Genomic DNA, 20867 nt, shown 5'->3' with positions numbered 1-20867 from the left:
AGCGAGTTAGATCAAAGCATAGCATTGTGGATGTGCGATCCAGTTCTGTTCTTCTCCCCCAGATAACCATTTGAATCTTCCTTCTTTACCACTGGTATCAGCACTCCTCCCGTTCGGCACAGGTGGTAAGAATGCTATTATTTTCCCTTTTAACCTTGGGCACCTTAGGTAGGCGATTGACCGGTTATAAAAAACTGTTTTTTGGGCTAATAGAGGCACAAGCAGGTTTAATAAGGCCAGTTTAGGATCCATGTTATTAGTACGGACCTGGCCATAGGTTTAGCGTATAGGGCTAAAATCGCCTACCTAAGGTTAAAAGGGAAAATAATAGCATTCTTAATACAGAATGCTCACTTCAGTCACTAATGTCGATAAAAATCCGTTCAGTGTGAAAGAGCCGCCATGTTCCCTCGAGGTGACGGTCTCCTCCACAGCTCAACCACCTCCCTAACCGCCAACCCCTTCAAACCACGGCGACCAATTAAAGAACTCCGCCGGCCTTACGTCATTCAGCCCTCCCACCAGCAGCAGGACCACGTGATACTATTCCGCCAATCAAGTCTCAAGATCTGGTCGCCCGTAACGAAAAGTGAAAGCTCTGGGCGGAAGTTGGCTTACGTAGGAGGCGGATGATGTCATCACGTCGGGAAAGGCGGGCTCCGGCCTTGGGAGCTCCAGGATCCTGATTTGTGGCGATTTTTCCCGCCAGACAGTGTACAGATGTGCTGAGGCGGCAGACGCCCACCGAGGCCCGGCAGGTACTTGTTCTCCCGTGATGGTTCTCGGCCCTGCGGCCGCTGTGTGTGGCCTGTGCCCACTTCCCGCCTTCGCTCATGCCGCGTTTTTGAAGTGTGCGCAACAGCCTGAGAGCAATGGCGGCAATAGTTGTCCTCCCGGCTTTTAGTGACCGAAGGAGCCGAGGCGCAGGGCCCCTGTCGGTAGTCCTGTATGTGCCCCCCATAGTATAGGACATCGACCTGTGATGGAACTACAACTCCCAGCATGCTCTGCAGCCGCTCCAGCAGCACATGTTGGAATGTGTAGTGTTCCTGGGGGCCCTGTGGTGGAACTACAACTCCCAGCATGCTCTGCAGCCGCTCCAGCAGCACATGTTGGAATGTGTAGTGTTCCTGGGGGCCCTGTGGTGGAACTACAACTCCCAGCATGCTCTGCAGCCGCTCCAGCAGCACATGTTGGAATGTGTAGTGTTCCTGGGGGCCCCCCCATACGGTGTAGACACAGCCCTGTGAGGGCCACGTGTAAGAATGTGCCAAACCATAAAATAAAACCACTGACGGGTGCAGTGAGTAACCTGCTGACGGTGGCGCCTCTCAGGGGGTTCAGTGTATTAGGCAGTAAGTGAACATTTGGTTCTTGAACTTGATGTGTTGGAAGCAGCAAAAATGGGGAAGTGTTAGGATCCGAGCGACTGACCTTCACCTGTCAGAGCGTCCAGAACAGGCGGTGTCCCTGGGGTCAGTGATTAGTCCCTACCAAAAGTGGTCCGAGCAAGGAGAACGGTGACGGGTGCAGAGAGGCGGTCATGGGTGTCAGAAGAGGGGATATCCACCGCATGGGTTCCTACAGTCGCCCTCACACCTTCAGATAGCAATTCTGGGAAACAAACATTTCACGCGACAGGAAATAGCGGAGCGATAACGGATGTGGACGTGTCCCCGCCGGCAGAAGAGGCTGCGAGGGCGCAGACAGCTGCTCAGCAGGGGCAGTTTTGGTTTAGTGGGATGGCAGGTGCCTGGATTTAGATGTCCAGCACATGGCCATCATAAAGAGCACCTCCAGATATATGGGCTCCTAGTGGAGCCGCCAGTAACCGGGACTCATTCAGCAATTCTTTCTATATGGTACCTGATGGAGCGCGACAAGACACGCTGGCCGTACGGCTCTATGCGCGACTGTTGCTACTTACACACTAGCGGCACGGACCTCCGGGCAGGCTGTTCCATCGGGTGAACAGCCTGTCGTATCCATGCTGTCGCTAGTGACTGCGTGTCTCCGGCCTGCCGCTCTGTCCCCATTGACTATAATGGGGACGGGGTGGAGTTCCGGCGAGAGGCTGCTGGAATAAATGTCGGACATGTCGTAGTTTTAGGCTAGGTCTACACGACGACATTTGTCGAACGACAGGGCATAACCACACTGCAACATTTGTCGCGCAACATTTTGTTGCACGACAATTCTTCGAATGGCAGTCTATGGTGTCGCAATGCGACATGCTGCGACGCGACAGTCGTGGAAAAATCCACCCTAAATGGATTTTCTGTGACTTGCGTCGCAGTCGCTGCATGTTGCAGTGCGACACCATAGACTGCCGGAGGCACACGGTCACTAGCGGCAGGACAAATCCGACAGCCTGCCGGAGGTCCGTGCCGCTAGTGTGAAAGTAGCCTATGCCGCGTATGACGTGTTAATATGGTCTACAATGTATAACTTTTATCTCTTATAGGTGAAATCTTTCGTACGGCCCACCCTGGATCGGGGGGACGAGAGCACTACAGGAAAATGCCAGCAGTTACTCAGTGTGAAAGTCAGACAGTGCTGGCCAAAGCTAGCCCCACCAGGAGGAGCCGCCTGTCCCTGCGCTTCTTCCAGAAAAAGGAGACAAAACGCGCTTTGGACTTTGCGGAAACACCACAAACTGAAGAGCAAAATGTGGACGAGAAAGCGACAGAAACGTAAGCGCTAGAATTCTTTTTACTAACTACACTGCTCAAAAAAATAAAGGGAACACTTAAACAACACAATGTAACTCCAAGTCAATCACACTTCTGTGAAATCAAACTGTCCACTTAGGAAGCAACACTGAGTGACAATCAATTTCACATGCTGTTGTGCAAATGGGATAGACAACAGGTGGAAATAATAGGCAATTAGCAAGACACCCCCAATAAAGGAGTGGTTCTGCAGGTGGTGACCTGACCACTTCTCAGTTCCTATGCTTCCTGGCTGATGTTTTGGTCACTTTTGAATGCTGGCGGTGCTTTCACTCTAGTAGTAGCATGAGACGGAGTCTACAACCCACACAAGTGGCTCAGGTAGTGCAGCTTATCCAGGATGGCACATCAATGCGAGCTGTGGCAAGAAGGTTTGCTGTGTCTGTCAGCGTAGTGTCCAGAGCATGGAGGCGCTACCAGGAGACAGGCCAGTACATCAGGAGACGTGGAGGAGGCCGTAGGAGGGCAACAACCCAGCAGCAGGACCGCTACATCCGCCTTTGTGCAAGGAGGAACAGGAGGAGCACTGCCAGAGCCCTGCAAAATGACCTCCAGCAGGCCACAAATGTGCATGTGTCTGCTCAAACGGTCAGAAACAGACTCCATGAGGGTGATATGAGGGCCCAACGTCCACAGGTGGGGGTTGTGCTTACAGCCCAAAACCGTGCAGGATGTTTGGCATTTGTCAGAGAACACCAAGATTGGCAAATTCGCCACTGGCGCCCTGTGCTCTTCACAGATGAAAGCAGGTTCACACTGAGCACATGTGACAGACGTGACAGTCTGGAGACGCCGTGGAGAACGTTCTGCTGCCTGCAACATCCTCCAGCAGGACCGGTTTGGCATTGGGTCAGTAATGGTGTGGGGTGGCATCTCTTTGGAGGGCCGCACAGCCCTCCATGTGCTCGCCAGAGGTAGCCTGACTGCCATTAGGTACCAAGATGAGATCCTCAGACCTCTTGTGAGACCATATGCTGGTGCGGTTGGCCCTGGGTTCCTCCTAATGCAAGACAATGCTAGACCTCATGTGGCTGGAGTGTGTCAGCAGTTCCTGCAAGCCGAAGGCATTGATGCTATGGACTGGCCCGCCCGTTCCCCAGACCTGAAATCAATTGAGCACATCTGGGACATCATGTCTCGCTCTATCCACCAACATCACGTTGCACCACAGACTGTCCAGGAGTTGGCAGATGCTTTAGTGCAGGTCTGGGAGGAGATCCCTCAGGAGACCGTCCGCCACCTCACCAGGAGCATGCACAGGCGTTGTAGGGAGGTCATACAGGCACGTGGAGGCCACACACACTACTGAGCCTCATTTTGACTTGTTTTAAGGACATTACATCAAAGTTGGATCAGCCTGTAGTGTGTTTTTCCACTTTAATTTTGAGTGGGACTCCAAATCCAGAAATTGATTTCAATTTTTTTATTTTTGTGTGATTCTGTTGTCAGCACATTCAACTATGTAAAGAACAAAGTATTTCAGAAGAATATTTAATTAATTCAGATCTAGGATGTGTTATTTTTGTGTTCCCTTTATTTTTTTGAGCAGTGTATTACCCATGTGTCTGTGCTTGGCTGCCCGGGCTGTTTGTCACCTACAGCAGGCCCGGTTACTTTACCCTGCTAATCAGCCGGGTCCTGCGGCTTTATGTGCATGAGCTTTAAACCTATACGTTCTCTCCTTCAGTGTATAATGCAGAAATCATGAAAATGTGAAGAAGTCTTGTCAACCGCCAATGTATATACAGTATGTGATGTTATGTAGGTTCCACACGTGAGGTATGTCAATCTGATGAGATCCTTATGTTTTTCTTGAAGCTGTGATCAGGTGGTTCCTGCTGCTCAGCTCTCCCCTCCTGTCTGCTGTGTGAAGAAAGAAAGCTTGGCTCCTTTTGTAGGATTCAGCAATCTTGGCAACACTTGCTACCTTAACAGTATACTTCAGGTACATATACTCCTTCCATTTTCTTTTCATTGGTGTGTTTTAAGAAAGCCTTGTATCTGTGTGACCTTAGTCTCACAAATATATTATTTTACAAATTGAAGTGATTTTTCTGTAGTTAAGGATAAGTTATCAATAACAGTTTAGTGCGAGGTCCGACTCCTGGCACCCCCACCAATCGGCTGTTTGGAGAGGCTGCAGCACTCTGGTAAGCGCAGTGGCCTTGTCACAGCATATCAAGCATAGTGCCATCCATTGGATAGCTGCTGTGCCTGATATTGTAGCTCAGGCTCATTCACTTGAATAAGACGAGCTGCACATAGGTCATGTGACCAATTAACGTAACGTCACTGGCCGAGGAAGAGGTCACAGGGCTTACCAGACCCCTGTGGACTCTTCAAACAGCTGAATGGTGGGGGTGCAGGGAATCAGACCTCCCTACCAATGTGATATTGTTGACCTATCCTGATTAGGGATGAGTGAATCGACTTCGGATGAAACATCTGAAATCGATTTGCATAAAACTTAGTTTTAATTAGGACTGAAACCCAACACATCGAGGATTCGTTTGTGTCATGTGACCACAGAGCAGGAGTGAAGCGTTTGCTATTATTTACCGCTCCGTAGTCACCCGCCGGCCTGTACCGCACTGCACTGGATCCTGACACCTCATCAGGTCATAGTGCATGTAAGAGCGCATTATGACCCGACGATGTCTGAAGTCAGGACGACAGTGCAGCGCGTGGGGATGATGGAGAAGCTGTGGAGCCGTGTTCCTACAAGAAAGGTAAGTATTTCACTGGCGCTGGGGACATGGCACTGAAGGGGGACAGCCTGGTGGCACTGAAGGGGGACAGATGGCAGTGGAGGCTCTGGAGGGAGGGGGACATGGCAATGGAGGGGCAGATGGAAGTGGGGGACATGGTGGATGGCATGGAGGCACTGGGGGAGGGGGACATGGCAATGGAGGGGCAGATGGCACTGGGGGACATGGCATGGTGGGTCTGATCTGATGGCAGTGGGGGACATGGCATGGAGGCACTGGGGGAACGGAGCTGATGGCACTGAGAGAACTGATGCACTTGGGCTGATCGTACAGGGTTGGAATGAAGGGTGTTGGGGGTCTGATGAGTTTTTATAAAGGAAAACAGTCTATTAATTCATCCGAAGTTGATTCGCATAAAACTTTGTTTCAATACTGTATGGAGCGAGTGCTCCGTACAGTATTAGAATGTATTGGCTCTGATGAGCCTAAGTTATTATTTTGCGAAGTCTTGCGAGACTTCTCATAACTTCAGAAATTTATTTATACTGTAAATAACCATTTCCTGAACCCGAGTTCGGGAAGTGTTTTTTTTTTTTTTTTTTTTCTAAATCAATTTATGAAGTTGTTATGCGAAGCCTCGCAATACTTTGCAAAGTAATAACTTAGGCTCATCAGAGCCAATATACTAGTACTGTACGGAGGGCTCGCTCCGTACAGTATTGAAAATAAGTTTTATGCGAATCAACTTCGGGTGTATCATTCAAAGTCTATTTCACTCATCCCTAATCCTGATGATATGTCATCATTATTCTACACCCAGAAAACCCCTTAACCACCCTCTCCCCATACTGTACACACAGGTTTTATGCTACTGCCCTGGATTTAAAAGCGGCGTAAAACAACTGAGTGAAGTTATATCTAAGAGGAGAGAGAAGGAGGACAAAGAGCATGCTGACGAAAATAAAGTTAGTGGGGTTTTTTCTGTTTTGTGTTTTTTTTTTTTGCCTTTTTTTTTTTTTGTTTTCTTTTATGTCTGATTTAAAATGCATGTCTTACAGGAGAGTGCGAAAGAAGACTTACCTGCAAGTTATGAGGTCATCTGCAATTTGAGTTCATTGATTCATTCCACAGAACACCTACAAGTCAACTATCTTTTAAATCCAGAGAATTATGACACAGAGCTTGCTGCACAACCCAGAAGGCTTCTGAACACGCTGAGGTACGAAGTGCTATACGCCTGTAATACAGTCTGCCGTTTCCCTGAGTGAACCACTTATAAATCTATGTACTACCTGTCACTATCTCAATCTGCTTTTATTTTGATCCCTTTACCAGAGAATTAAATCCTATGTATGAAGGATATCTCCAGCACGATGCGCAAGAAGTGTTGCAGTGTATTTTGGGAAACATTCAGGAAGCCTGCCAGAGCCTGACAAAAGAGATGAAAAGTTTGTGTGTGAATGAGCCAGCTACACCACAACCTGAAAGCAAAGAACCAAGTGCTTGTAATGCTGGGACCCCGGACATCTCTGAGGATGTATCTTCTAATAATGAAACAGCGAGTCCAAAAAGTGACAATGGCAAACGAAAGAGTGATAGTGAGGTTGGAAATGTAAAGAAAAAAACGAAGCTAACTAAAGAGCCTGCGCCTGAGGAGCAGCGAGTAACCAGATCAAAAAGGAAACCAGTCCTGGAGAAGCAGAAGGATAAAGCAGACTGTTCTAAAGTCCGTGCAGACTCTGCTCCCACCAGTCACACCCAGCACAAAAAATCCAGATTAGGGCTGAACTGGTTGAAATCGGGTAAACAACCAAGTATTTTATCAAAGTTCAGGAGTTTGAGTAAAATGGACAGCCTGTCTAAAAGTTCTCCCGCTGAGCCTCAAAACCTGAATGTTAAATCCGACCCAGATCAGTCCAAGAGTGAGGAGCCAGTGAAGGAAAATGGCGACTACAAGTCAGAAGAAGGTAGCGATACCAAGACATCCCAGAATGGTTGGTATTAATTGTATTACTTTCATTAGAATTTTCTATCTACAGATACAGTACATGTAAGGATGTTGTGTCTTTACACAGAAACATCTGCACATTATTTTTTCAGTTTTTCACTTTTTGGCATCTGCTTACAAGGAATATTCCAGTCTCCACCATGAAAGGTTGAGATGGGAATAACTTATTACTCTTAAAGGGGCTGGCCCATCTCCGACTTTGATGGCACATCACTAAGAGATGCCATTGAAGTCTGATGTAGGTCTCACCTCTCAGACCCACTCCTTTCTCCAGAACGGGGCCCCAGAAGTGAAGGAAATCACACTGCGCATGCGTGGGTGCTCTCTCCATTCACTGCTGTGGGAGTTCTGAAAATAGCTGAGCGCACCACTTGCACAGGCCCCCCCACCCCCCCACCCCCCCCCCCACACTTACTTCTACGGGTCTGCTAAAAATAGCTGAGCGAGGGCTTGGCAATTTTTGGATCTCTCATCGTTGGGGGAGCGCACCTATCTGACATTAATTGCATATCCTAGCAATATACTGTCAATGTCTGAGGTGAGACAACCCCCCTTTAAAGGAAACCTGTCAAGCACATCCGCAATACCCAGTCCCCATAGCTCTGTGTGCTTTTATTGTGTAAAAAAAAACTATTTGATGCATATGCAAATTAATTTGACATGAGTCCTGTCCCTGACTTATCTCACATACAGGACTCATCTCAGGGACAGGACTCATCTCGGGTTAATTTGCATATTATTTTTTTTTGCTTGTTAAAGGGGTTGTCCTATGAAAAATATTCTACATTTTTTCAGTCCAGCACCTGGATCTGAATACTTTTGTAATTGCATGTAATTTAAAAAATGTAGTATAGCTGCTAAGTTATTCAATAAAATGTATCTGCAAAGCGCCACCTGCTGTTTGTTTTTCTCCTTGTTCTTCTGTCCACCTCAGTAGCATCACTCAGGTGGTCACACATGCTCAGTTCCATCCTTCAACTGCCAGCAGCCATATCTACTGTTAGAAGCTGTGACAGTTACAGGAATAGAGTTGCAGCTGAAAGGACAATCCCCCTGTGAAAGGACACGCCCCCTGAACTGCCAACTTACAATAATTCTAGCAGAGCAATTGGAGCAATGAATGGGAATCTCTGGATCCATGTGAGGTACAGGGCTGGGTCTAGCTTTGTTGGAAAGAGATTGCCATGTGCTATATGATGTCTGATTTTCATTTTTGCATTAATCATGGGATCACCCCTTTAAGTACTATGTAGGGAGTGGTTATAAGCCACTTTTATCTTCTCAGGTTTAGGAACAACCTGCTACTGCTAATTTTCAGGAGCTTTTAATGTCCTGTACATGTACAGTGGTGTAGTCCAGGACTGTGTACGGCACGGGGTCTACATTGTGTAATAGAATCTTTACTTTGTTCTGTATTTATTTGCTTTCCTTTGATGTAATCAAACTTTTCCCTATCATCCATGACATCGCCATGAGAGAGGGTCCGCCTCCCAGGACAGGAAACCCACAGGTATAAAAAAGGAGGAGCCTCTCTTCCTCAGTGGTTTCCTGTCCTAGAAAGTGGATCCTACAGGTACGCCATAGAGGGGAGTAGTTTATGGCAGTTTTGTTGTTGTTTTTCAGGATAAACCTAAAAAGGCATCCTCTAAAACATAAAATATAAAGAATGTGGATTGTGTAAAGCAAAGTGGTCTCCCACCCTATACTAAGCTACTTTGTCGCCCTTGTACTGTCTACAATCGCAGAAGAATCCCCTTCCATGATGAAATGCATGAAGAAGTTATAGTGGAAGTGGGGAACGCACTTAAATCCAAAAAGGTTCCTGATAAGTCTCTGCCGGTTTACTCCGATATCTCTAGTTTAGAAGAGGAGGAGTTTTAGTTAGAAAGCTGAGAACTGGGCTCATATTTGTCTTCTGAGGGGGACAGGGGTGGTAAACCGCTCTTTCCTATTCGGGATACGGATCAGCTTTTTGAAGACCAAAAAGAGGTTCTTTCCATTCAAGATGTAATGTTTGATGGTCTAGAGGGGGAAAAAAGTTGGGGAAAGGTGTTTTTTCATTCATAAAAATGTGTCTTAATATCTAATGAATGAAAAAATCCAGATAAACGGAGCTTTATTCCGTCATCAGTTAAACGGAAGTATCCCTTTGAGGAGCGAGATTGCCTATCCTGGGATCGGGCCCCAAAAATTGATGTGCTTATAGCAAAAGTATCCAGTAGATCCTCCCTTCACTTTGATTTAGGTCAGCTAAAAGACTCTATGGATAGGAAGGCGGACAGCATTCTTAGATGCACACGGGAATCAGTGGGGGCCTCCTTTAAGCCCAATATTGCCGCTACTTGCACATCCAGAGCCCTTATCTTATGGATTAAACAGCTCGAGTCTCGGATTAAAGAGAACGTTCCCAGAGAACAATTATTGGAGAATATTCCAGTTATTGTTAAGGCGGCGGACTTTTTAGCGGATGCCTCTGTAGACTGTTAGATTGTCTGCCAGAGCGGCTTCATTATCGAACTCTGGTCAGGAGATGTGGCATCAAAAAACCGCCCGTGTAATATTCCTTGCGCAGGAAAGTATTTGTTTGGCTCAACCTTAGATGATATTTTAGAAAAAAAGGGGTTCCCCTCTGGTTTCCGCAGGCAGTGTAATCCCTTTCGTGACAATAAAAGATGTTTCCCGGTAAAGATAGAAACATGGGTAGGAAGGATAACAGGTGGAAAGTCTCCTCTTCTAAATCAAAGGGCTTCCTGTTCAAGGGTCAGGGCTCTGCCCAGGATGGATAATACACAATGACCCCAGGGTGGGAGGAAGATTGTCAAACTTCCTCCCCGCCTTGTCCAGAATTTCCAACAGCAGTTGGATCTTAACCTCTCTAAAAGAGGGGTTCAAGTTGGAGTTAGATAAAGCAAAAAAATCTGTGGCGCTCACCAAGCTTGTTGCACACAAGAAGCGCGGATTGCGCTGGGAACCAAGCGCCTCAATCCAATGCGAAAAAATAGGCTACAGACCTCCAGCTTCTAATTCAGTGTCAGCCTTTATTAAGGGTTGCAGTAAAAACAATGGTGTTCCCGTCTACGCGTTTCAGATCAATAGATCCTTCCTTATGACCAGTTAGTGTTTCTCCCTTCCTTTTGTGATCACCCTGAGAACCTTAAGGAGGCCGAGCTCTATCATTTGGATGTTAGAAGATGTGTGTTGGCTTATTTAGAGGCTACCAAGGGGTGGAGGAAAGCAACCTCTGTGTACAGTTAGCAGGCCCTAATAGAGGGAGATCAGCTAGTAAAAGTTCCTTATCCAGGTGGATAAGGCAGGCTATCTGTTTAGCTTATGATTCCCTGCAGAAGCCAGTTCCCCGGGGATGGTCGGCTCACTCAACAAGAGCGGTGGCAACTTCTTGAGCAGAGGCTTCAATCCAAGACATCTGCAAAGCCACAAATTGGTCCTATAAGCACTATAAGTTAGACCTTTCTTCTTCTGACTTGTCCTTTGGCCGTAAGGTTTTCCAGGCTGATTTTTCTCTGGGATCTCTCGTAATGCTCTCATGGACGATGGGGAAAAATGATAATTACACTCGCCGGTAATTTGATTTTTAGTCCATGACAGCACCCCTAGATTCAATTCCCCCCCCTTTTTGCTGCTTTTTAGTTATGGGTGTGCAAGGAGGGAAAAAAAAAAAAAAGTTAAGTAAACGTGAAGACAACATATGCCTTCAGTCAAGCAAGCGAGGAAAGTCGGGTGATTGGATTACGGAGGGCTCCTCTTCTTATACCTGTGGGTTTCTTGTCCTGGGAGGTGGACCCTCTCTCGTGGTGCTGTCATGAACCCCTGAAAATTAAATTACCAGTGTTTTTGGTTTGTGAAAAGATATGGTTTTAATTAAATGTGTGTGGGTCTTTTTAGAGCTGATAGATTATGATTCATAATTGTAGAGACAAGTGAGTTTGAACTGGTGAAGAAATTATTCCAGGGCGAGCTGGTGTTACGAACGCGATGTCTGGAATGTGAATGTCTGACTGAACGGAGGGAAGACTTCCAAGATATCAGCGTTCCTGTGCAGGAAAATGATGCTCCAAAATCAGAAGACTCATCCGACAGTAAGTGCTTCCTTCACAGCCACTCAAGATAATCAAAATGCAACACGTATAGGAACTGCAAATTGTATGCAGCACTGTGTATCCAGACATGATGGCATCCGCAACCGAGGTGGATGCAGATGTGATGTGAGCCCTGAGCTACCTATTTTTTTATTTTTGAGAAAGTATGGCTGTCACTTAACCACCTCCCATCCGCCCATAGACTATAAACGTCCGGGAGGTGGATCTCTATTTCTGAATGGACGTTCCAGAACGTCCGTTCAGAAACTGCAGCTGCACGCTAATTGTGCAGCTGCTGATCGGGTTGCCCGCTGTCAGTGACAGCAGGGCAACCCAGAGAGAAGGCAGGGACAGTTCCCAGGTGTCCCTTCCTTCTGGATCGCTGCATACACAGCGCTCACCGAGCGCTGTGTTTGCAGAGCATGAAGCGCTATGCGCTTCCTGTTCCGGCCCGGCAGTCATGTGACTGGAGAGTGCAGGGGCTGTGTGAGGTCTTTCAGAGACCTCGATCAGCCCTGCACTGAGGCTGTATTGCGCTGTACAGCCTCTCTGGGGGTGTATTTCTCCTGTAACTGGGGCTACTATGTCAGCCCCAGTTACAGGAGAAATCAACAGTGAAAAAAAAAAAGAAAGTGAAGTAAATGTCCCCCAGAGGTCTTGTATGACCTTATGGGGGACGAAAAGTGTAAAATAAAAAATAAATAAAGGGTTGAAAAAATAAAGTAAAAAAAAAGTTTCACATGTAAAAAAAAAAAATTCCCCAAGTAAGGAATAAAAAAAATGTTAAAAATAGAAAAAATAAAATAGACATATTTGGTATTGCCGCGTCCGTAAAAACCAGCTCTATAAAAATATCACATGACCTAACCCCTCGGGTCAAAACAAGCAATTTTTGTCACCTTACATCACAAAAGGTGCAACACCAAGTGATCAAAAATGCGTATGTCCCACAAAATGGTACCAATAAAACTGTCACCTCATCCTGCAAAAAATGAGCCCCTACATAAGAAAATCTCTCAAAAAATAAAAAAAAACTATAGCTCTTAGAACATGGAGACATTAAAACATAATTTTTTTTGTTTCAAAAATGCTATTATTGTGTAAAACTTTAATAAATAAGAAAAAGTATACATATTAGGTATCGCCACATCCGTAACAATCTGCTCTATAAAAATGTCACTTGACTGAACCCCTCAGGTGAACGCTGTAAAAATAAATAAATAGAAACTGTCACCTTGCCCCATAAAGTGTTGTTATAATGAATGATCAAAAAATAGTAGCAATTAAACTGGCACCTTATCCCCTAGTTTCCAAAATGGGATCAATTCTTGGAAGTTTCTACTGTAAGGGTGCATCAGGGGGCTTCAAATGGGACATGGCATCTAAAAACCATGTGGAGCTCCTTTTCTTCTGCGCCCTGCCGTGTGCCCATACAGCAATTTATGACCACATGTGGGGTGTTTCTGTAAACCGCAGAATCTGGGTAATAAATATTGAGTTTTGTTTGGCTGTTAACCATCGATGTGTTAAATAATTTTTTTTATTAAAATGGAAAATCTGCCAAAAAAGTGAAATTTAAAAATTTGATCTCTATTTTCCTTTAATTCTTGTGGAACGCCTAAAGGGTTAACAAAGTTTGTAAAATCGGTTTTGAATACCTTGAGGGGTGTAGTTTCTACAATGGGGTCATTTATGGGGGTATCCACTATGTAGGCCCCACAAAGTGACTTCAGACCTGAACTGGTCCTTAAAAAGTGGGTTTTGGCAATTTTCTTAAAAATTTGAAGAATTGCTTCTAAACTTCTTCTAACGTCCTAAAAAAATAAAATGACATTTCCAAAATGATGCCAACATAAAGTAGACATATGGGGAATGTTAAGTAATAAATATTTTATGAGATATCACTTTCTTTTTTAAAAGCGGAGAAATTAAAATTTTTTGGGTAAATTTGGGATTTTTTCATAAATAAAGGTGAAATATTTTGACTAATTTATGACTATCATGAAGTATAATGTGTCACGAGAAAACAATCTCTGAATGACTCGGATAAGTAAAGGCGTTCCAAAGTTATTACCACATAAAGTGAGATATGTCAGTTTTGCAAAATTAGGCCTGGTCAGGAAGGGGGCAAATGGCCCAGATGGCAAGTGGTTAACATATTAGACAAACCAACCAATGTAATGCATGATAAGCTTTATAGTTTTTGTTTTTTATTGGGGCACTCTGCATCATGACAGATCCTATGTAGGTTGGGGCGGGGGGCACAGACATAATTCATCAATATGTGGTCCTGTACGCCATGATTTTGTATATTATCTTAAATATTCTCAGTCAAGGTATTTGCCATCTGTCCTCTTGTATTGTTTTTTTTTTGTTAGACTCGCCTGATCCTAGGCTGGAAATCAAAACCTTGAAATGGGCAATATCCCAGTTTGCATCTGTGGAGAGAATAGTTGGAGAAGATAAATACTTCTGTGAGAACTGCCTGCATTACACAGAAGCTGAGAGAAGCCTTCTGTTTGATAAGATCCCAGAAATTATGACCATTCATCTGAAGTGCTTTGCAGCAAACAGTTCAGAGTAAGTGTTTGCCTTATTGGTGCCGACACCTTCGTCTATTATTGTACCGATGCAGGCAATTTCTGGCCTTGGTGAAGATGGAATGTAGATATAGCAGGACCGCAAGGGGGCGCAATAACACCGTCCAGGACACTTGAATGCAGGATAAGAATCTTCTTTATTAAATATTATTTTAGCCAAATACAAGATCTACGCATTTCGGGGATGCTAAGGTCCCCTTTATCAGGTTAAAAGGGCTCAATGGTAAGTGTGAAGTGCACAAAGGTATTTATAAAAAAAAACGCCAAAAGCAGCAAATGTGGACAGCCCAATGGGAGTGGTACTGTCCACAGGTGCCTCCTCATTTGCATATAATTAAAATACATCAAAACACAAAATCATTTGAAACTCATAGGAGGTGAGGGGAATATATTGGTAATAATGTGGTTTATTATGGAAAACGAACCCCCAGATTGATGAAAAAACTAGGGGAATGACCTGTATTCCTTGTACTTTCTGGAATTCTTCTGATACGATTGCATAACAGGCATCTATGAAGTTCCCTTTATAAAGTGTTGGGTAAAAGTTGGAAGGCGGCTTAAAGACCAGATGGTATGCCTGAAGGGTGTAGGTCTCTTTCTGGTCTTAAGCCGCATTACAACTTTTACCCAACACTTTATAAAGGGAACTTCATAGATGCCTGTTATGCCAACGTATCAGAAGAATTCCGGAAAATAAATACAAATTCAGCCCAAAAACTGAATTTCTTATGAGAAATCAGCCCTAAAAAAAACTTCAAGACAACAAAAATATAATCATTGGAAATGATTGGAAATGCAGATGGGGGGGGGGGGCATAGTGATACAGAATCTTATCCAATACCGAATACTACATTCCTATGGAAACCGACCCTTCCCAAGAAGACATGAAGGATTTTCAGTCACTAATTAAATCTGCACAGCAAATTTTGGAGAAGAAAGAGAGTGAGTATATAATGGTTCCGGATTCCACAGTTGCCACTTTCTACCACCTTCCCAAAATTCACAAGAGCCTTGAAACCCCCCCCCCCCCCCCCCGGGAAGACCCATTATTTCAGCAGTACAATCTATCACATTATATAGATATCTTTCTACAGAAACATGTGACAAGCCTCAGATCATACATTAAGGACTCCACCTCACTTATAAAACTGAAAAATATATGGGAAGACTCCTACCACTGGCTCACTTTGGATGTGTCCGCTTTATACTCAAATATCTCACATGACCTAGGAATTAAATGCACATCAGACTTGCTGAACAAAGACTGTCAGAACAACAGAAGAACTTCATTGTAGAAAGCATTAAGTTTATCCTGACACATAGTACGTTCCAATTCCAGGACAGAATTTTCAGACAAATACGTGGCATCGCTATGGGGACGAGATTTGCCCCAAGCTTTGTCAATCTCTTCATTGGCATTTTTGAGGAAACCCACATTTACCAAATAAAGTATTGGACTGAGAATGTGATATTCTTCAGAAGATGCATAGATTATCTGATTTTTATTTGGAAAGGAGATAGTACCACCATAGTATGTGTGGGAGGCACCTGTGGACAGTACCATTACCATTGGGCTGTCCACATTTGCGGCTTTTGGCTTATTTTTTTATGATACCTTTTGTGCACTTGACACTTACCATTGAGCCATTTTAACCTGATGAAGGGGGACCTTAGCATCTCCGAAACGCATAGTTGTTGTATTTGGCTAAAAGAATATTCTCACCCACCAATTGTAAACACCGGGTCATAAGAAATTAATAGAGTAGAGAGAGCCTTCACTATACAAAAATTCATACCCAAACAATAGAACTAAAGCTCCATCTCATGGTAAGAAAAATCTTTATTGAATAAATATTTTCACGTATTATCACAAATTTTGACACATATAAAAACAGCAGTAGACAGGCATATATTTCAATAAGGAAAAAACTCAAAGGGGACTGGGGGATCAACACACATGGGCATACAAAAGTATTGTGGAAGGCCACATAAAGGACAAGAAACCCTGGACAAAAATCCAATAGGAGCATAAGTAGGCAATGTGGAATTCAAGAAACTAAGAAAAATACCCAAGGTAAGCGCGCCGATCCCTCAGTCTCCTTCTCCCAACGCTGTTTCGCCAGCAACCTGGCTTCTTCCGGAAGAAATATTTAATAAAGAAGATTCTTATCCTGCATTCAAGTGTCCTGGACGGTGTTATTTCGCCACCTTGCGGTCCTGCTATATCTACATTGCAACTCCTTTGGAGAGAATTGAGCCTTATCTCCTGAAGTTTCTGGATGCCACGGCTGCACACCCGACTATCGGACACATAATTTCTATAAGCCTACAGTAGAGTTGTGCCTGTTTATAGCAAAACTCTATAAGGTGAGCCTCCATTTTTTGCTCCTGTAACCGGATCCATTTGTCTGAAACCTACTACCCTATGGTGCGCTCTTCTTCTTTTTGTTTCTCTAGCAAACATACGCCTTAACAAACAGTTGGTGAAGATGGAGGTATATGCCACAAGACCAGTGAGGCAAGCAATTGGCTGCAGTGGTCGCATGCCATATACAGCTACGTCACTGCTGCAACTTGTAAACACAGATCTGAGGTGCAGACCTTAGGGTACTTTCACACTTGAGGCAGAGGATTCCGGAAGGCAGTTCCGTCGCTGGAACTGCCTGCCGGATCTGGCAATCCGCACGCAAACTGATGCATTTGTGAGACTGATCCCGATGCGGATCAGTCTTTCCGGTTGTCACCTGAAAGAACTGATCCGGTAATTTATTCATTTTTTTTTTAAAGGTCTGCGCATGCCAGAACACTTGGGGCCGGATCCGGCATTAATGCATTTCAATGGAAATTAATGTCTGCATTCTGGCAAGTGTTCAGGATTTGTGGCCGGAGAGAAAACTGCAGCATGCTGTGGTATTTTCTCCGGCCAAAAAACGTAAGAGGGACTGAACTGATGCATCCTGAACGGATCGCTCTCCATTCAGAATGCATTAGGATAAAACTGATCAGTTTTTTTTTTTTTTCCAGTATTGAGCCCCTGTGACGGAACTCCATACCGGAAAACTTTAACGCTAGTGTGAAAGTACCCTTAACCGCAGTGCTGGAAGCAGAGGAATTAAAGGGCTATTCCAATAGTTTGAAGTTATCCACAGGATAGGGGATAACTATTAGATTGGTAGGGGGCCCCATACTCCCTGTAGCCCCCTTGAAATGCACCGATCAGCCGGTCGGGCATTTGTGCGGTCGCTCCATTAGTTTCTATGGGAACTCCGGAGATGGCTAAACTCCCATAGAAATGAATTTTGCGGCCACTTTGTTAATTTCAGGGGATACTGGGACCTGTTTTCGCGAGTGGTGGGAGTGCTAGCGGTAGGAATCCCACTGATCTAATAGTTATCCCCTCTCCACATAACTTCAAACAACCATAATACTCCTTTAAGTGATGAGTATAGGGTATTTTATTACATTTGGGGACACTGAGGAAATTTTCAAATAAATCTGAACCCCCTTTTTTAGTGCACCGTGATGATGGATATGCCATTTCCAGAACTTACTATTTTTTACGTTAGTGGTGCTAAGTAAGCGCTGTACTGTTAAATTACTGCAAATTAAATACTCCTCTTTGCCTTCAAATACTCTTGATGTATTTTTACTCTTGCGGTTAAAGCCTTTGTCCTCCATGTGTACTAGGTGCTTACATTTTGTCCAGCCTTACATATAGCGTGGACCTTGCTCAATTTCTTTTGTTTTATGTCTTTATTTTCAGGTTTGATTGTTACGGAGGACTCTCGAAAGTTAACACACCCTTATTAACCCCACTGCGACTGTCCTTGGAGGAGTGGAGTACCAAGCCAACGAGGGACATTTATGGTCTATTTGCCGTGGTAATGCACAGTGGAGTGACCATCAGCAGCGGACATTACACAGCATATGTCAAACTGAGCGACCTCAACCTCCAGGTAGACCAGGTGAAAGCTCCTACTGACCACCAGGATCTAATGAAGACCGAGCCACTGACGGAAGAGGAGGCTCGAATGTCCGATGAAAGCCGCGACAGTGAAGTCACTTTTCGAACTGGTGCAAACTTGTCTGCAAACGGCAAAGTAGCCAAAAAGAATACGGACACAATTGGCCTCCTTGGAGGACAGAAAAGTAAAACTGACTTTGAGCAGCTTCCTACACCAAAAGCTGAGAAGGTTCAGAGCACTCTCCCTGACAAAGGGTTAACAGGATCCAGCGTCATAGACGATGTCCATAAGGGAAATGATCAAAAACTGCAGTCTGCTACAGATGGACTCAGCAGCAAGTCTGCATTGTATGCACTGCAGAGTCTGACAGAGTACGAGGGCAAGTGGCTGCTCTTTGACGATTCAGAAGTAAAAGTGACTGAAGAAAGAGACTTTTTGACCACAATTTCTCCGAACACTCAGTCTACGTCCACTCCCTACCTGCTGTTTTACAAGAGGTTGGTAGAGTAGACATCGTCCCGGGTCCAGCCTGCAACCTGTATCATATGTACAGTTCCAGCCGCCAGTGTGTGTATATATTTGTATCTTGTATATAATCAGATCTAACAGACAAGCTGCAGTCATATACAGATTGCATGTAGAACCCGCGTATATATATACTTATATATAGATTGGATTATATACAGTTTTGTTTTTTTTCACATAGACACTTAATACCAATTTCTTTTTTTTAATAAAGTTTCTCATTCTATATACTAAAAACAAAGTAAATATTGGTCGAGTGACTAGTGGTCCGATCATGGCATAGAGCCCCCCTCCCAGGTAATACAACTTTATGCAAAGTTACTTTGTCAAATCAGCAATAATGTATAGGCTTTTAAGAACCTATTTATCAACAGGTAGATGGCAGGGACTGAGCGCCCAGCCATTACTGGAGAACAGACCCGTTCAGGAAAGCTAGGTGCAGAATCATTTTAAATGTTGTTTCGTAGAAGTTTTCTTAAGACTTTTTGTAATGAAAAATGTCTGGTGTTGTGACCATACACAGGGTTTGTACTTTGGATAAAGGTTTTTTAGATTTCTACCTTCTTCCATGTTTGTCATTTTTTATGGGTGATTGCTTATATTTGCATCAAGCACATGTACTGACTTCAGCTTAAAAAAAATATTGTGTAATTTAACTTTCATATAAATTTAGAAATGTTAATCACACATTTTATGTTCTATCAATTTTAAGTCCCTTATACTGTAAACAGTGATGAGCAGGGTGTTCTAGTGGTGATAATCAGTTCTCACCTCTCCTGTCCTTTATACTATGCACAGTGATAAGCAGAGTGTTCTAGAGGTGCTAGATAATCAGTCCTCACCTCTCCTTATACTATACACCGTGATGAGCAGGGCATTCTAGTGATGATAATCGGTCCTCCCCTCTCCCTTTATTACTATAAGCAGCGTGTTCTAGTTGTGATAGATAATCAGTTCTCACCTCTTTTGTCCTTTATACTATGCACAGTAATAAGCAGAGTGTTCTAGAGGTGCTAGATAATCAGTTCTCACCTCCCCTGTTACTTGTACTAGGTATCTTCATGCTGCTCCAAATCCCTTAGTTACAATGCCTGAAACTCTGCTGCTCGTGCTCAGTAAGGACAGAATAGGAACACAGCACTAACCCTTTCACGACTTTCTCCGTACATGTACGGTGGACGTCAAGGCCCGCTCGTAAGTGCAGCGGACGCCATAGCTACTGAGTTTCTGATGTCTAGCTTTGTCAATCAAGAGGAGGGGCGAGTGTGCAGAGCACAAGGGTGTTACAAAGGCAGTGCTCCAAGGATTCAGTCCCGGCCCAATCACTGAGTACCAGGGTATTATAGCAGACAGTCGCTATTTCAAAACATATATCGTCGCTGAGGGCGACTTGTAAAACTTGACCTTTATTCTATATATACTTGGTCCAAACAGGACCCTGATGACTATAGTACAAAAAGCTGTCAAAACAATGGATCGTTGGCAAACATACCAACAATATTATACAGGTAAGGACAGAAGGTTGAGGTAAAGCTATCCTTATTCTTGCCCTAGAGAAACTGCTCAGCCCAGAGATACACCTTTAAGGTAGGTGCACTCTGTCCATGTTCCTGGGCTAACCTGTCCTTATATGAGTGGCAGGGGCTATATTCGAATTCACAATATTTCACTAATATTTTGTAGAATATTTGATTGAATGTGAAATCGGCAATGTGAATTTGTAACGCGATATACAGGCGTGGGTCACTTTGGCTACATTTTTTAAGCTGGTATACAGTCAGGTCCATAAGTATTAGGACATGGACACAATTCTAACATTTCTGGCTCTATTCACCACCACAATGGATTTGAAATGAAACGGATAAGATGTCCTTTACCTGCAGACTGTCAGCTGTAATTTGAGGGTATTTACATCCAAATCAGGTGAACGGTGCAGGAATTACAACAGTTTCCATATGTGTCTCCCACTTGTTAAGGGACCAAAAGTAATGGGACAGAATAATAATCATAAACCAAACTTTCACTTTTTAATACTTGGTTGCAAATCCTTTGCAGTCAATTACAGCCTGAAGTCTGGAACGCATAGACATCACCAGACGCTGGGTTCCATCCCTGGTGATGCTCTGCCAGGCCTCTACTGCAACTGTCTTCAGTTCCTGCTTGTTCTTGGGGCATTTTCCCTTCAGTTTTGTCTTCAGCAAGTGAAATGCTCAATCGGATTCAGGTCCGGTG

General features: G+C 44.3%; 1 protein-coding gene across 1 annotated transcript; it reads left to right on the top strand.

The window, feature by feature from the left end:
* Nucleotides 1-638: 638 nt before the first annotated feature.
* USP1 (ubiquitin specific peptidase 1) lies at nt 639-19192 on the top strand. The gene is made up of 9 exons (XM_040407617.1): nt 639-758; nt 2465-2693; nt 4551-4677; nt 6301-6405; nt 6499-6659; nt 6776-7434; nt 11381-11545; nt 13924-14125; nt 17909-19192. Exons 2-9 carry the CDS (start codon nt 2521-2523, stop codon nt 18618-18620), a joined length of 2304 nt encoding a protein of 767 aa, XP_040263551.1. The 5' UTR covers nt 639-758; nt 2465-2520; the 3' UTR covers nt 18621-19192.
* Nucleotides 19193-20867: the final 1675 nt, after the last annotated feature.

This window comes from Bufo bufo, chromosome 9, assembly GCF_905171765.1.
Source record: "Bufo bufo chromosome 9, aBufBuf1.1, whole genome shotgun sequence".
Lineage (NCBI taxonomy): Eukaryota > Metazoa > Chordata > Amphibia > Anura > Bufonidae > Bufo > Bufo bufo.
This window is presented reverse-complemented; position numbering and strand designations above follow the sequence as displayed.

Bases quoted from the DNA above. Each gene is read 5' to 3' on its own strand.
- USP1 (XM_040407617.1), top strand. From the start codon at position 2,521: ATGCCAGCAGTTACTCAGTGTGAAAGTCAGACAGTGCTGGCCAAAGCT. The intron at 6,406-6,498 runs GTTAGTGGGGTT...CATGTCTTACAG, and splicing joins AGCATGCTGACGAAAATAAA to GAGAGTGCGAAAGAAGACTT. The intron at 11,546-13,923 runs GTAAGTGCTTCC...TTTTTTTGTTAG, and splicing joins ATCAGAAGACTCATCCGACA to ACTCGCCTGATCCTAGGCTG.